Raw genomic sequence first — 17,439 nt, 5'->3', positions numbered from 1 at the left:
TCAAAATAAGTTATGATAGACTAGAGGCAAACGAGAAAGAGATTTTTCTCCACATCGTCCGCTTCTTTAAGGGGTGGCGATTTTATGACGTTGAGAAAGTTCTCAACAATTGTGATCCGAATGCAGTAATAGGATTACGAATTCTCATTGAGAGGTCCTTGATAAGAAATGAGTCCGAAAACATACAAGTGCATGACTTGATTCAATTGATGGGTAAAGATATCGTGAACCAAGAATCCGTCGATCTCAAGAGACGCAGCAGACTATGGCTGTATGAGGATGTTCTTGATGTTCTGTCATGCGACATGGTAAGACTTGCACATAAGCTCAAAACTTCGATTTTCATCTTTTGACTCAAATTACTGAACATGCATAACTTAAAAAGCCTTGTACATACAGGGAGATTGTGATGTAAAAGCCATAGTGTTGAAGCCACTTGTGCCAATAAAGCTATCTATCGGTCATGATGCTTTTACAAAATTGAGAAGCTTGAGATTGCTCATTTTGCGGAATGTTTCTTTCCAAGTTCCCGTATGCTTTCCACATTGGCTCAAATGGTTTCACCGGTCCGGTGCTCCTCGGATTCCAGAATTTTCCTCTGGTCCAAATAAATTAGTGGGACTTGAAATGCCCGGAGGCAAGATGACAAAAGTGCCAAAACCATTGGTGGTGAGTACATTTGTGTATTATATATACTCTTACCCCGGTGTTCCCGTGTTTTGGAAACCACTTCTCCATCTTTCAAATTGACTTTTTAATTACTCGTAGAAATATTTTATGTGCAACAAAATTGGCATTTGAAAAATCAAGCATGAACAACTTTATTAGAAATAATTAGACCACACAAAGAAATCTTATAAATATACGCAGAAGAGGAAGGCATTTCAAGATGTGAAAATTTATTGTGAATGTCATTGCATTGAGAGAAAATCCAAACTATGCTATTGAAAGTTGCGAGAGATAACATAGAATAACCTATTTCATCTGTCTGTCTATGGAGATAGTATTTATAAAATATGTAATTGAGTACAAGTGATAGAAGGAATAAAAGAAGGTTCAAATTCCTTAAAAGTAGGAATGTAACTTCACTCTTATTGTGTCGCTTATTTACATATAACCCTTTTTATTTTATAGAAAAATGGTACGATGATAGCATATAAAGAAAACAAAAATACGAAGAGTGAGCCCGTTGATCTTGTGTATAAAAGTAAAATCATCTAAGGAGTCGCTAGCTGAATGGTCAAGCGTTTGATTTGAATGTGGCAAATCAAATATCATAATTATAGCAGCTTCTGCTCAAACTAGTCATCAAGTGATGGAGCCTTACCTTACCCAATGCACATAGGTTGACGGCCGTATTTGTTCCGCATCAATAGAATTAGCTCGATTGAAGGTTTGAATGCACCGGACTACAAAACAAGGCATTGTTAGTTGCAGAATTTCCAAATAGATGTGACAAAATATTCCAGTAATGCATGTACCGTGTTTACACGTAATCCGATATAATTAGGGATTTAGTAGTTACCACTAGTTTCTTAATCTAAAGGGAGACCCAGATTTTGTGTTGAATCTTATATTTTTTTTCTTACATAATGGTTTCCAAAATTCGTTTCATTGGCTTTGCATGAATTCAAAAAAATTTAAAAGTTTCTTAATTTTTGGAAAAAGTTCATCGTGGTAGAATGTTAACTTTAACTGATTATACATAAAATGGTCACTCCGATGCTCACCATGTAACACTTTCACTTGGCTTTTTTGATTGCCACATAGCAGGAGACGCGGCCAGCATCTAATCAATATTCATTGGCGTTTTGATTTGACTATATCTAATTTTCAATCTCTCACCCGATACACGTATAGATTTTGTATTTACTGGTAGATTTTGTAAGTGTTGACTAATTTCACGATACAATTATAATTCTCATAATATCAGTTCATAGTAACTTTCAATAACAAGTTAGTTTCGCCGTTTCTGCAGGAATTCCGACATTTGAAGTACATGAATTTTACTGATTGCAGCTCACTAGTTTGTATGCCCGACATCTCATGTGCTCCAAACCTTGAGGAATTGTATCTCACTAGGTGCATAAACTTGGTAAAAGTACACGAATCTGTTGCAAATCATGACAAGCTACGGGAGTTGAGTTTAAATTCTTGTCGTAAACTTCGCAATTTTCCAAAGGAGCTCAAGTCAAAAAATCTCCATGGTCTCAATCTTTACGGCTGCAGAAAGTTGGAAAGGTTCCCCGATATTCCACATAAACTTGAAGCCTTCACGGATCTCAATTTAAGTGACACTGCTATTAAAGAACTTCCTGCGTCAATGGAAAATCTTGTCTCTTTGGAGGATATCTTTCTTGGTGGTTGCAAAAATTTGGTGAGACTTCCACCTAGCATTTACAAGTTACAAAAACTTAGATATATGGGGGTTGCGGGTTGCCCAAATTTAATCGGGTTTCCAAAGCAAGAGAATGTAGCTGATCCTTGCATGAAGACCGGATTTTCAAATTTAAACTATTTATGGCTTGCGGGAAGTTATCTATGCCAAATAGACGTTCTGGAGAATCCTTCCCGTTTTCCCCCTTCGGTACATTTTGACATGGGTGGGGATCCGACCCTTGCCGATGCTGCATCCCTCAATGAGCGTGGTATTTTGTCCCTATTGGATGCTGCAAGATCAAAATGCCGTCAACTACAAGAGATTCCCGAGCTTCCACCGACGCCACGCTCAGCATCACGATCGCTCTTCTTCCCACTCAGGCTGTTGAAGTTGTCTTTCTTTTTCTGTTGTCCTTGTTTTGGGGAATTAGTGGAGTAGTTGGTTTATGGAGATCATGGTTGTTATGGATCCTATTTTGGTGCTGTTTTTGTTATGCGTTTGACTATTTAAAAAGGCTTCAAAGATTTGAATAAGATTAAGCCTTATCTCTCCTCTCTTGAAGAATTTTTTTTTAATCTCGGCAACGTTGGACGAAAAAAAAAAAAAAAAAAATGAGGCGACGGACAGGAGTAGTTCGTCTTCCCGAAATAGACGTACCAGCGAACCGACAGCGATGGAGGCTGGCAAGCAAACTTCCCGAAATCAATTACCGGCGAACCAACGGCGACGGATGCGAGCGACCGAACTTCCCGAAATAGAGTTACCAGCGAACCGGCGGCGATGGAGCCGGGTGAACGGAGGCGGCAGACTACCTCCGCCGTCCGAATCCGTGGGAACCGATGACGTAGCTTCGGATGACCATTCTCTCCTCAGCTTTTGGGCTTCCTTCGGCGTGCTATAGATCGTGTAAAGCCTGGCACCTCCGAATTGTATTAGTTGATGTGATACTTGAGCTGGATTTTGGATTCGATAACATTTGGTGCTGCAATTGTGGGGGAACTCGAAGAATGTGTTGTTCAATTTGCTTGAGAGGCGTTGAATTAGTGTTTCTTCGTAAGTTTTGTCTGTGGATGCTTGGTAGGGAATTCACTGGTAATCGACGTTACACGCTGCAAAATCCGTGACAATCCATAGAAGGTATAGCATTTCTTCAGAGAGAGAGAGAGAGAGAGATTTGGGGGTGCATTTGACGTGTCTAGTATATGTAGTATGTAGCTATCAAGCATAAAGATGTGCAGCTGGTGACCGATTTGACAGGACAATTGAATTTTGAGAAACTTCGGTTACCGGCATAGGACTCTGTCGCTAAGTTTTGTCGTGCACTTGAAGAGGCAAAACTATAGAGGAATGAAGAAGATGCGGGGAGATGGCAAGCCACCACCAAGTGTTGCTTGACAATCGTAGTCATTTTTGCCATTTTTTTACTTTGGCAACAAGGGAGAAATGAAATCAATTCTACTTAGGGCATGACAAGAACATGAGCATTGGCTTGTGCCCACGTATAACCGGTTAGGTGGTTATTTTCTCTCGCTCTTTGGACTGTGGGTAGGAAAAAGAGAAGAGTCACGGGACATGGATTCATTCCATGTATACTATACAAGACCTGCAACATCTTGATCTTATAGCTATGAGACATGGATTCTTTCAATTAGTTGCTGCCTATTGATACTGAAATATTTCTACGCCGGCACTTGATGCTGATTTCCACCCCGAATTGTCTGTATGCACATATGAGAGAAATTCCGGCTCTTATATTTTTGTTCTCCTAACCAATAACAAGACCTATTTGCTTTTCTTATGTAAGGCAAAGCTTGCTTTGGACAGCCTTGAAGTTCCAGTTAAGGAAGAAACTTATTTTCAATAACCAGGTGCATTTCGGATATGTTACTTTAAAAAAAAAAAATTACAGTTCTGGGAAGTAATTCAAGCTAAGGTAACATTAGTTTGTTCTCTTCTTGCATGCATGAGGGCATGTGCTTGCTAAATTGTGGTGTATGGCATGTCTTTCCAGTATGATTTTTCTTCAATCTAGCGTTTCATGTCTCCTAAGCTTCTCCAGAACTCATCAATTTTTACTCGGACTTTGTTGACATAAAAGAAGTTAATTTACGTAGTGAAATAGGACCTGTTTCGTTGTGATTTGAGCAAGATTTAACAATGTCTTTTTCTTGAATTATTATTTTGAAAGAAGAAACTCATTTACCGTGCCGCCATGAAATCTCCGACTTTAAAAGGTAGAAATTGATACATATGCTGCTCTTAATAATCTGCTCTTAATACGACATCAAGCAAGAGGATGCATTTTGTAGATAAAGGACCGCCTTGCTCAATTTCCACCTTGGGAAGCTCAAAAACTAGCCTTAATTAGTGCATATTATCATGATAGAGAGCCCGAGACTGTTGTAATGGTGAGCATGGTTCATATGCAATGTTTGGAAGATATAGCTGATTGAAACCCATCCTAGCCAGTATTAGTAAACGAGTCATCCTTAAATGTTCTCTCGGTCCGATCACCGGTGCCAATAGCTCTATGCAAGAACTTTCCCATCCATAGTAAAAGACTCAAGAGTATGCTCTGTTTGCAGCACGTTGTTTGTTCTCCAAGGACATTATCACGACCCGAACCCCGCGAGCTTGTCGACATCCCACCCGGCCACACTTATGTACGGTTCTCCAGGATCCAAAGGCCAACAAATTCATGTGGAAGCAAAAACAAATCCCCGTACAGAAACAATTAACATCACGATGACTTGGGACGATAAAAACAAACTTATATGCATATCCACATGTTCTACACAATTTTCCAAACCTAGGGCTTCGGGGGCCACTGTACAAACCCGTGACCACCTATAGAAAAAAAGTATGTGGTCGAAGCCCGCTACACAATCAAAATACAACACTCTACAAAACTAAGAGACCAACTATCCTATGCCTCGTCCTCGCTATTTCAAGCGGCTACTCAGCATCCGTAGGCTCCACAACTTCTCCATCTTCTCCCTGGCACCATGACCTCGGGAATACCGAACCTTTGAGGTGGGTCATTCATACTTGTGGCGGAGGGTCTGAAAAACAACGAACCCACGACGGGGTGAGATAAAATCTCGTAAAGCTAGCCCCTAATCCTATATTAGGGCTCTAGTGCCTCCAGACACATTTTCAATGAACAATTTCCAACAACTCTTCTTTCTTACTAAAAATTCCACAATTTAATTCCAGAAAATTCCATTCTTTCTCCGAAAATTCCCACACCTTCTCAAATATTCTACGTTACTCCCGTTTCGGCGTTCCACGCCTCGCTCCGACAATAAAATATTCTACGTGCTCCAGGGCCCGCATTTAACGCATCGGGCCATAATATAAATATCCACATTGATCCAAAGCCCGCGTTTAACGCATCAGGCTGTCATAGAAAATTCCACGTTACTCCGAAAATATTCCACACTACTCCAGAATATTCCACGTTACTCCAGAATATTCCACGTTACTCCAAAAATATTCCATGTTACTCCACCGCCATCATAAGTTCATGAAATTGAGCCTCGGACCTTTATGGAACACGGCTCTATATATATATCGGGGTCTCAGACACATAGGAATACGACCCACGGATCTCGGTCTCGGACACATAGGAACACGACCGGATCAAGTCTCGGACAATTAGTCGAACACGACTCACTTTGGTCTCGGACGACTTAATTGAACACGACTTTCTTGCTTTCTCGGTCTCGGACAATCGGACGAATACGGCTCACTTTGACCTCGGACGACTTGATTGAATACGACCCTCACATTTCCTTGGTCTCGCACAATCGGACGAATACGGCTCACTTTGGCCTCGGGCGACTTGATTGAATACGACCCTTCTCATTTTCTCAGAATAGATCGGGACCACGTGATTCACTCACGTTAGAGAATTAATAATTCGGGATCACCCGATTAATCCACACTAATTCAAATATTAATTCAGACTACTCGATCAATTAATACTACCATAGTATCCAATCCACGTCATGCGACCATATTACGCTAACGTAGCAATATATAAATCACGCGCCACTAAAATTATACTAACGTGGAAATTTATCACGGCCGAACAATAATAATTTTCTAACATATAATTAATTCACGACCATAGTACTATACTATAACAATGTCACATTTAATTAGCATCGTGGCATAACGACTTTGTGTCACATAAAAGTAACCCTAGTTAATATATTAACTAACCATGGTTCAAAAATTAACTGGAGTCAAATACTAACCTAACCATGATTAAACTATAGCATAAAGCAACCATAGTTGAACAAAAAGTAACTAGAGTTGGTAGAGTAACCATGGTCAAACTTTGACCAAACAAATATCCTCTTGCATTTACTATTCATTGCAAGAACAAGCCTTCTTTCTCCTCAAATCTGCAATTTTCGTCCAGCCCCTCCTCAAGCCCAAAACCAACAATTTTCTTCATCAAAAATTCACAATTTCATGGTCTTTTAGCAACCTAACCACCTAATTTAGGTTTAGAAACAATCCTACCTCAAAAACTCGCAAAAACCTCCGTTGAACGGTTGAGGAAAAGCTTGAACCAATCGGCGATTCCGGCGATCCTTGCACGGCCGGCGACTCGGTGACGATCTAGCGACTCCAAGCGCTCCAAAGCGACACCAAAGAAGGCTTGAAGAATTTTCGGCAACGGAGGGTGAGAGAGAGGGTGTTCGGCCAAGTGAGGGAGAGGGAGAGTGAGGTAGAGAGAAAGTGAGCTAGAGAGAGAGTGTGCTCTTGAAAAATGAAGAAGAAGGGGCCAAAATAATAATTAATATAAGTTAAGATAATTATTGGATCCACAAAGTCAAGAGGGATAAAAAAAAAATAATTTCCTCCCCACCAAGACTAGTCAATCTCGGCCAAAGGGAAAAATGACCAAAATACCCTTCGCTCCAAGTGAAAAATGGGGTATTTTTCGAGGGCAAATGGGTCCTTTCCCATATCCAGTCCAAATCTACTTTTCCCGAACCTCTTTGGGGTGAACTGCGAAGGAATTGCACTCGGGATGAGGAAACGTCCAAAATTTTTATCTATTGAAACCCCTGAAGGTCCGACGTCAAATTCCGAAGCTCAATTCGCGATCAATCTCGATCAATAAAATTTTCAGCATATCTCAAACTAACGGGCGGCTTTTAGGAGTTACGCGTATCGACCCGTGATTAAAATCACGTTTAAGAATTACTCGAGCCATGGCGACCTTGGTTGTCATTCAATTGCGAGGGTCAATCACTAGTCCCGATGGTCGCGATCGTTAGAAAATAATTCGGGGACGTTCGGAACCCATACGAGGTCGGACGGAATCACCCGTGCTCCAAGCGTAGGGTATTATCCAAATCGTTCCCTAATCATTCTAGGATCGGCCTATATTGGTCCGTAATATTCCCTCGACAATTTTCATGGCCAAAGAGTCAATCCAGGATCAAGTTCTTAGGTCCACGTACTTGATTTTCCTAGCTAGCCATTCCCATTTGGTTAGTCCGCTCAAGAGGGATCAACTCCGAGTGAGGTTAGACTGAAATACATCAATGAGACCTTTCATTTATTCAAAGCTTCGAAAGTGGGTCGGAATTCAGGATGTCACGCTTTAAGCCATGGCTAACCCAAACACACTTCTTTTAAATCTGATGCAAGAAGTTTGCCAAGGGGTAGAGCCTAGTTACTGTCAATTGAATTAAATAGCACACTTCGGATATTATTTGCTTGCTTGAAAATCTGTTTTCCGGAGTACAGATACTCCTTAAAATTGATATTGTTAGGACCTAAATGTAAACTTCCTAAAGTCAAGCATATTCCTTTATCGGCGAACTTGTTTTTGCTTAGATGGTACCTTCTTTTGCAAAGTGCTTTGTCAATTAGTCTGCTAAATTATATCTTGCATGATATTTGGACATGTTTTGCAAATAGAATCTGTTTTGGGTTTCAAGGCGATGAGCTAGGTGAAAATGCAGAATCATCGGAACTATTGGGTGGCTTCCACAAAAATTTCATCTTTGTAGTCTCATTCAAGTTTTTGCGTGATTTATGAATGTTTCCAACTTTTTTTCTTGTTTCTTTTGCAGTAATGAAACTTCTGGATCAAATGGACCCTAAGTATAGTTGATTCAAGAGAGCTATGCTCAAACCATATAATGGTTGCTGTGAATGGGCATAGAATTTGCTCAAGAACAAAAGGTAGAGTTTCGGATGCCCAGTTTATCCAATGTAACTTTTTCCTCTAGACTGGGTATTCTTAGCCAGATTACCATTTGAGAAATGGGACGTCATGTCCTTAATTAAGGAAAAAGAGTAAGTGCAATATCTTAATAGCTAATCCGTCGGTTAGACTCGTTGAGAGAAGTATCTTCTTGATCCTTATCGTGAATTACCGACATATATGGTTCTTGGTCAGGCAATTCTCCAATTTGAGCTCTTCGATTGCATATATTTCAATAGAGTGATCAGAACTTAAACTTTTCATGCTTCTAAGATAATTAGTACGGTTTTGCAACTCATTAGATACGGAAAAGATGGCCTTAACATAATTTGTCTAAGCAATCATAAAATGAATTTGATTTCCTTGTCTGTTTTATAGAACCCCGTAACTTGAAAATCATTTGGTAACTTGAATATCATTCCTCTTCTCCATTTTCCCCTCCTTTTCCATTCATTTGCTGTTGATGACATTGTGTAGTCTATGATTCGTTTAAATGTCATACATAAATACTGAATGCTAATATTGGGATTTCATCTCCAAAGCCTTACAGGTCACGGGTTACTCGGGCTTCTTATTAGATTTGCGTGCGTCGATCCTTCCTATTGAATCCTGTCATTGCTTTACACAACTAGGTAAGACCTTTGGATTATGATTCTCGCTTTTCTGAACATCATGGACATCATGTATGGTGCTATGATGCAACTCTTTTGCATATTGAATTATTGTCGGTTACTTGTGCATATACAAGTGGGCCGCATGGTTGGAACCTTCTATAGTATAGCCTGTTAAAAGGGAATGGCATGGAGTGTGGCACTGTGGCAATGTTTCTTGTTGTGGCAGTAGGATATGATGCTCGTGCTAGATGCTAAGATGGGGTATGCCTATAGCTATATATTTCCTGGAAGAAGGACATCAAGAGTGCCAAAAATTGTTTACGGTGCTCACTTTAGTTTATTGTGATTGTATTGTTCATTTTTCTTATTCCCGTTAGTTAATCTCTTCATTGGACTATAACCTAAGTCAAACTTGCAGTTCAAGTTTGTTCTTATTCTTGAGGCGAACTTCATTGCAGCATTACTTTTGAACTATAATTTTTTTAGTCTTTGTTTTCTACATGTAAAGCACAAACCTGGATATGACATACTGGGTACCGATTCTAGCACAATAAGTTCCTCTCATGTTTGTTTGTGATGTCAGAAAAAGTTAATTATTTTGTCACAAAATGTTAAAACATTTCATAAACATAGTAAGTTCAAATAGCCTTTTTAGTATAGATACTTGTGTGAATATTACCGACGATGATTAGAATTCTGTTTTGTGATAAGAGGATGTAGTTAAACATTTAGCATTCCATAAAGTGGCTTTAAACGATTCTGTGCACTCTTAACCGATAATGCATGTGCCATTTACTGCTTTTCCAATCACAGAATTTCCTCAAGGGGCCCGAGAGAAGAAGCTCGATTCTTGTCCGGATCGGTTTTTGCACGGATGGTCATGTGTTCACCGAGGATTGCAACTACAATCACAAGTTCATTTTGTGCTTTTACTTAATTATCAGACATTTTACGGCATTAACCCTATGTAGGCATCACCTTTCGGATGCTAATTTTTTTCATGTGATATATTCTTTTAATATGCTTGATTTTTATTTTCTTTTTTGAAGTTTTCAGAAATTTTGAGTTAATTCAAGGTGTGCTATTGATGTGTCCGAGCACGGACTATATCATGTGCGATCCCTAATTATGATAAAAGTGATATCTAATTTGCATGGATTTCCTAGCAAAGAATGCATAGACTGGATTTAAGCTTCTTGAGTGTACCAGTTATGTCCTAAACACTGGAATATATGATGCTTGTAGAGTCGGTCAATGTGGTGATGATTGTTGACTTTGCCTAGCATAAAATTGTGAGCAAATTTCAATGATTCGATTGGTCGTGTGGTGACCATGATTGTTTAGATAGTCAAGTGGTGGCACCAAGAGTACATGAAAATCTCAATGATTTGCTTGGTCAACAGAAGCAATTGGCGCTCACTATAATGTGTGCATCTAGTGGCCGGTGTTGCGGAGGGCAGCCTCCTTTCTCTTTCCCTCTCATCTCCACACAAAGTCTGTTTTTCTATTTCTATAAATAGTGCAACTGTTCACAAAGGACTCATACAATCTTTGAAGAGGTGTGTCTAAATTGTATCTATTTGGACAATTGCTTAATTTTCGAAAGATTGTGTCTATTCGAACATAATTTCTTAACGTTCAAAAGGTTGTGTTTATTTGAACGTAACTTGTTAACCTTTGAAAGGTTGTGTCTTTTCAAATGATTTCTCTATAAATTGCTAAATGTTTTTGTACAATTTATTACTTCTTCCAGTTTTCGTCCTTTTAACACAAAAGAAGTACATCCTTTGTTTTCAATTGTTTTCCTAGAGAGTTTTTAAAGAAATATTAGAATTGCTATTTAGTATTCTCGCTTGAGACTGTTATATTACGGAGGATCTTTGTCGATAATTATCAACAATGTTGTGGGGCAACTAATTCTTAAAATAAGTGCTATCACACCTCGTAGTCCGATTTCATTGTTCATCCCATTCGCTAAATTTCCCAATAGAAAGTTCCTTGCTCACAGTTGGTTGGAGCTTTTCAAGTGCATGGGCATCATTCCGGGAAGTGTCTTGGCGGGTACTAGCTTCCGGGATTATCCCTACAATTTCTCATAGTTGAAGAGCCATTGTGTCTCATGGTAGTCAAATTTGATTACTTGCGGAGGCGGAGATGGCACGTATACGGTGTTTTTACAATACCCATTGAATGAGTTCCATGACAATTGTAAGGTGAAGTTACGATTGTTTGGGAATGATCCAACACATTTATAATTATTGTTGTTTTTGTTTTCAATTGATCCAACACATTTATAATTATTGTTGTTTTTGTTTTCTGTTGTGAAATTTAGAACACGATTAAAGCCTTGTAAGGAGAAAGGTAATAGATGTAATTAACAATCCGAATTAGAGACAAAGAGCATTTCTAATTAATATGTGAGTAAAGATTGAAAAGTAAGAGAAATGGGATCAACCGATTATTACTAATCAGAGATCATTAGTGATTGAACGATCACTTATATTTGCAAGTTGTGGCCCAGTGGTCGGCTGTTAAGTCGAATTGGTCACTGGATCAGTGACCCTATAGAATTTTGGGGCTGAGAGTTCTTTAAGGTTGGGTCCCATTGTTGGATTTGAGCTCCAAAGCTCAGTCAAGACAAAGAATTGGGCCAAGACCAGCCCATTATAATCCATGGGCCTAAGTTGGCCGAAGCCCAAAACGGTGCACGATCTGCTACTTAACAGGTCGCGCCTACGCATGACCCTGTTTGACAGACAGCATTCATCATTTAAAACCACTCAATCAAAATATCCATCCTGATGTCCAACCAAAATCAACTACATTTATCACCATTCAATTTCAATTGAGAAATCCTTTTAAGGCAAAGATCCGTTATAAAAAAAAAAATGACATTATCTTATTTTCTAGAAATGAGAGTAATTATCTTGAAAAAAATACATAATTAAGAGTATACCCAAACAAGATAAAGAAAACTCTAAATGATTAGATAAAATTTCAAAGAATTTCCTGACTCAGTATATGCTTATAAAATTATCATATTCGAATGGTTTCAAGCTTTAGTCCACATAACAAATGGCTGAGGCACAATTATGCTCCTCAAAGTAGCAACCCAAAAATCTCGATTTATTGAATTGGCTTCATTATATGGGCCTTGGTGGTACGATAATTTTAAAAGTTCACGAGTCATGCCCGCTGCGATAACAGGAGTAGGGAAGCTTGTCGTTATGATTTTTTACCCAAATCTCCCAATGCTCCTGCACAAACTCGTTCCCTTCTTCATTGGTTCATTTGAAACCTACACACAAGTCTCCAAGCGCTTCTTTAAACGTATGAGTTATGCAACTCATGACAGTCCCTCCATCTCTGCACACCTTAAGGACGAAAAAAAAGATGAAACTCGGGAGGTTCGAGGTTCCGGACATGTTTCAATGCCCGGATGTCCGTTTGTTCACAAAAGTGATGGGAAAATTGTCCAAAAAGTTCTAAACCTATTACAGTTGTGCCAATTCGGTCTTAAACCTTTCAATTGTGCTAATTCAGTATTGCATATTTTAACAATTTACCAATTCGGTCCTAAACCTTTCAATTATGTCACTTTGGTCATGAACCTTTTAATAATTTGCCAAACTAGTCCTAAACCTTTTCAAAAATTATAAATTTAGTCATTTCGGCCAATTACTCAAATCATAGGTTTAGGACTAAAATGACAAAACTTTAAGAGGTTTATGACTAAATTGGCAAAATTTCAAAAGGTTTAGAATTGAATTGGCAAATTGTTAAAAGGTCTAGGATTGAATTGGCACAATTGAAAAGTTTAGGACTGAATTGGCATAAATACAATAGGTTTATGACTTTTTGGGTAATTTCCCCCAAAAATGATCATGGGTTGGTCAAAATGGCCGCCTTGACGATGCCTCGAAATTGTTGTAAGAAAAGCCCATGAGAGACGCAATTTGTTGGAATATGTGAGGTTTTGTAGGATCACCGCTAACTGTTCTAAAAGTTTATGTTGTTAGATGAAGTCATGATTTAATATATAAATACTTTATCACTCCCACTCACTCTTGGTCTAGTCTTTTTTCTCTAGTATTAAGCATGGACGTATTTAATTGGAGAGGCAAGTGGAAGCCTAGAAAGATTCAAACTCAAGACCTCATACTCTGATATTATGTGAGATTTGGTGATGTCACTGCCAATTATTTTGAAAGCTTTTAAAACAGTTGGGAGCGGTCCTACAAAATCATACAGAACACAATGATCAAAGGCTGTTTAGAAGGGGAATTGATGATGACAGAAGAGCCTTTCGATGAAATACCGAAACCCAGTGTTGTTTTGTGACAAGTTCAACAGGCAGAGGGATCTTTCAAAGAGATGCCCATAAGAGATCTCGCTGCATGGAATGCGATGCTTCAGGGGTATAGTGAGGTTGCAAGGGTGGACGATGCTATGAAGTTGTTTGAGCAAATGCTTTCTCAAAATGTGATTTCATGGATAGTCATCGGCGAGCTTGACCAAAATGGTGAGAGTGAAGAAGCTTTAATTGTTTTTGAGAGAATGTTCAAGTCTGGAGTTGCACCAAGTACATTGTCATGTGCTTTGAGTGCCTGTGCAAATGCGTTGCCTTTTCCCATTGGTGTGCAGATTCATGGTCATGTTTCCAAGCCAGGATTCTGCCTTCATGGATTTGTATGTGCTTCTCTCATCACGTTCTATGCTAACAACTACAGGCAAATTGACAAAGCAAACCAAGTCTTCAGTGAAGCGTTGTAGAGGAATGTGGTTATGGCTTGAATGGTAGGCATGATGACGGCATGAAGGTGTTCAGTGACATGATGAGAACAAATGTTCTTCTAAGCCAATTTCTTTTGTAAGCGCGTTAAATTCTTGTCGTATTTTAGACTGTCTAGGTCGAGGTAAGAAGGTCCATGTGTCAGCTGTAAAGATGAAACTGGGAAGTGAAATTTTTATTGGCAATTCTCTTATAGTCATGTTTAAAAAGTGCGGAGTCGTTGATGATGCTGTTGCAGTGTTAAAAGGAGTCGTGGAGAAGAATGTCGTCCCCTCGAAAGTCATTATTCACGGGCTGTGCAGAACATGGCAGAGGGATGCGAGCTATGGAGTTGTTTAACCACATGATGCGCTGACATGTACAACCAGATGAGATCACACTCGCAAGACTGCTTTCTTCATGTTGTCATTCAGATTTGTCACAAAAGGGGAGAGATGCTTTGTTTAGATAGTTCAGTGAGAACACTTCCGTTAAATTGAGAAGCGCGAGCATTATGCTTGCATGGTGGGTGTGCTAGGACGATGTGGGGAGCTGGAGGAAGCAGAGGATCTTGTAAGAAACACGCCCTTTTAAGCTAACTCCATCGTGTGGCTTGCTTTGCTTAGTTCTTGCAGGATGCATTCTAACCTATATTTGGCAGAAAGAATTGCAAACCATATTCTCGACCTAGAACCAAATTGTAGTGCTGCTTATGCTGGTACTGTCAATTTCTATGCTCCTGCTAATAGGTGAGGTGGTGTCTCGAGATTAAGAGTGGATATGAGGGATGGAGGGATTGTGAAGCAACCAGGTCGCAGTCAGGTTGCTATAAAGTGGCAAAACCATATATGTCTTGCCAGGGATAAATCCCATCCTTTGAGTGAGAACATATATTGGAAGCTGGATTGGTTAAAAATGAAGTTGAAGGAATTGGGGGTTATGCTTTAGGCAAGAGGTTCTCTCTCCATGACGTGTAAGACAAACAGTAGGAAGAGTCATTATTTTACCATAGTGAAACGGTTGCTGTTGCATTGCATCGATCAGTACTATCAAGGGTAGCACGATAACTCTAATGAAGAATTTTCGAATTTGTGGGAGTTGTCATTCTGCAATTAAACTTATTGCAAAGATTGTTAGTCATGAGATCGTCGTCACAGATTCCAGGCGCGCTCTCACTTCAGGAGTGCCATTTGCTCTTGTGGGGATTTTTGGTTGCAAGGGCACGAGGTTATTTCTCCTATAATGAACCTGAGGAAAAGTACATTAGAAATGCCATAACTTTTGTACGGCGTTCACTTGAGTGCCATAATTTTCAAAAACGTTCACTTAAGTGACTTAAGTGCCATAACTTTTAAAAATCATTCACTTGAGTACCATGTTGACGTGACAGCCGCAAAAGTTACTGTAGACCCCGGAAAAGTTACTGTAGCACGCTGGAAAAGTTACTATAGACGTCGGAAAGTTAAAGTGGCACGTCGGAAAGCTGACGTGGCACGTCGAAAAAGGTACTGTAGCACTCAAGTAAACGATTTTGCTCCGACATAGCACTCAAATGAACGATTTTTGAAAGTTATGGCACTTAAGTGAATGTTTTGAAAGTTATGGCTCTCAAGTGAACGCCGTATACAAGTTATAACACTTCTAGTGTACTTTTCCCAATGAACTCGTAAGCATTCTGAAATTCCTCATGTTAAGCATTGCTGAGAGTGGAGCAGATAAACGAGTACTTCTTTTTTTGTTTTTCTTTTGTTTTATCAGCTTTGGATTAGTTCAGGAGGCTAAGGGAGTTCAAGTATGTCGAAATCCACATGGATTTCTGTAGAGAAATGAGTATTTATCACTTTACTTACAGCTTTTACCCAAAAATAACTATTCACAAGTGAGATAGGCTGAATTGACTAAGAAACCTTAAACTTTAAGCCCAATTCCAATTCCGCCTCAAATCTTTTTTTTTTTTTCTATCTCAAGACAAACCCTCAAGTTTAGATCCAATCTCAAGTTTGTCCCGGATATTTTCTTTTTTAAAATAATCACCAACTTTAACTCTAGTCCCAAATCTGCACTGAACTTTTTTTTTTTACCTAAAAAAATATCAAGTTTTAATCTATCTCAAATATGCCTTTATTAGCCCTCCATCCAAAAATGTCATTAGTCGTTTGAGGTGAAAATAACAAATCCACATTAGTAAAATGACGTGAAAAAATATTTTCAACACGTAAATGTTCTTTGATATGAAGGGAAATTAGGGACGACGAATGATGATTTTTGGACAAAGGGTTAATGGGGATAGATTTGAAATTAGAATTAAAATTAAGGGTAGATGTGAGACGGAACCTACTGTTGGGGATTTTTTTTAGACAAAGAAAATTTTGAGGTAGATTTGAATTGGACTTAAAGTTTGGATTTTTCTTTCAGACCAAAAAAAAAAAAGACTCAAGGTAGAATTGGAACTGAACCTAAAATTGGTTTTCTTTTTAGGGAAATTAGGCTAGATAAGATATCCATTCCGCAAAATTAAATTAGGATAGAAATCATCAAAAATCCCAAACTATATCCACTGTAACACAATTATCTCAATTTTTTTATTTTATTTTGTGTGACAACAGAAAACTCAAATTTGTACTTGGGTGACATCTTTATCCCAAATATGTACTCATGTGACCCACCCAAACACAAGAACGGTACCTGCCCTGCCTCCTCTTTTGTGATTTGGAATTGAAAATTAGTCCTTTTCTGAAAAGTTCCCTCGACTCTTCTCCTCAACACCTCTATTAACATTTTCATAGCCTCTCTGTCTCTTCATTAGGAATATGAGACACAACAAAAGATTCTTCATCTCTGGATGAAATTCGACTTTACCTAATGTTCTCTCACAATTTTGCTGGATCTCTTCATCAAATCGACAATACCAAGTGAGGTTAATTTACTTGTGGTGCCAAAATTAGTGCTCTCGTGTTCTTTGTCTTGTTCCAGTTGAGCAGATGTTGGTGATAGAAACTGGTAGTCCTAAAAGCACATTTGACTAAGTTATGCATTGCATGGAAAGTGGAAACTACTTCTTTTAATAGGGAGTAGTCAACTTTTCATTTTGCAGTCTCCCAAAGATATTTGTTTTCCTGTGCATGACTTTGTGTTGTGTGGGGTTTTGTTGACACCTAAATTTTGATTTTTCTAAAAATCATTCATTTCAAGCATAGAATGAGAAATAGTCATAGTTCTCACCAAAAATAAATTTCTCATGCATTGCATATTTACTTTTCGTGCGCATCATTGTATTCAGGCTAGAGAAAGTAATTGAGCTTAAATTGACAAGCGGACGGATTAGGCATCACATGGAAAATTCAGCTGAGCATGGGGAGATTATCAAAAATTCTAAGAGGGATTGAACCTATTTTCATATTTAATTCAGCTCATTTATGCTCATTTAAATGTTAAAGGC

General features: G+C 38.8%; 1 protein-coding gene across 1 annotated transcript in view; it reads left to right on the top strand.

Moving 5' to 3' along the window:
* The first annotated feature begins 3,053 nt into the window (after positions 1 to 3,053).
* LOC125314105 (tRNA-specific adenosine deaminase 2-like) overlaps positions 3,054 to 17,439 on the top strand; it is a 55,793-nt gene continuing 41,407 nt past the window's right edge. The window contains 4 exon segments of the mRNA XM_048275573.1: positions 3,054 to 3,237; positions 3,240 to 3,286; positions 4,185 to 4,217; positions 11,824 to 11,828. Of these exon segments, the coding sequence (XP_048131530.1) occupies positions 3,054 to 3,237; positions 3,240 to 3,286; positions 4,185 to 4,217; positions 11,824 to 11,828 (269 nt within the window).

This window comes from Rhodamnia argentea, chromosome 3 (assembly GCF_020921035.1).
Source record: "Rhodamnia argentea isolate NSW1041297 chromosome 3, ASM2092103v1, whole genome shotgun sequence".
In the NCBI taxonomy this organism is placed as follows: domain Eukaryota; kingdom Viridiplantae; phylum Streptophyta; class Magnoliopsida; order Myrtales; family Myrtaceae; genus Rhodamnia; species Rhodamnia argentea.
The sequence above is the reverse complement of the archived record's forward strand: the minus strand, read 5'-3'. Positions and strand labels throughout refer to the sequence as shown.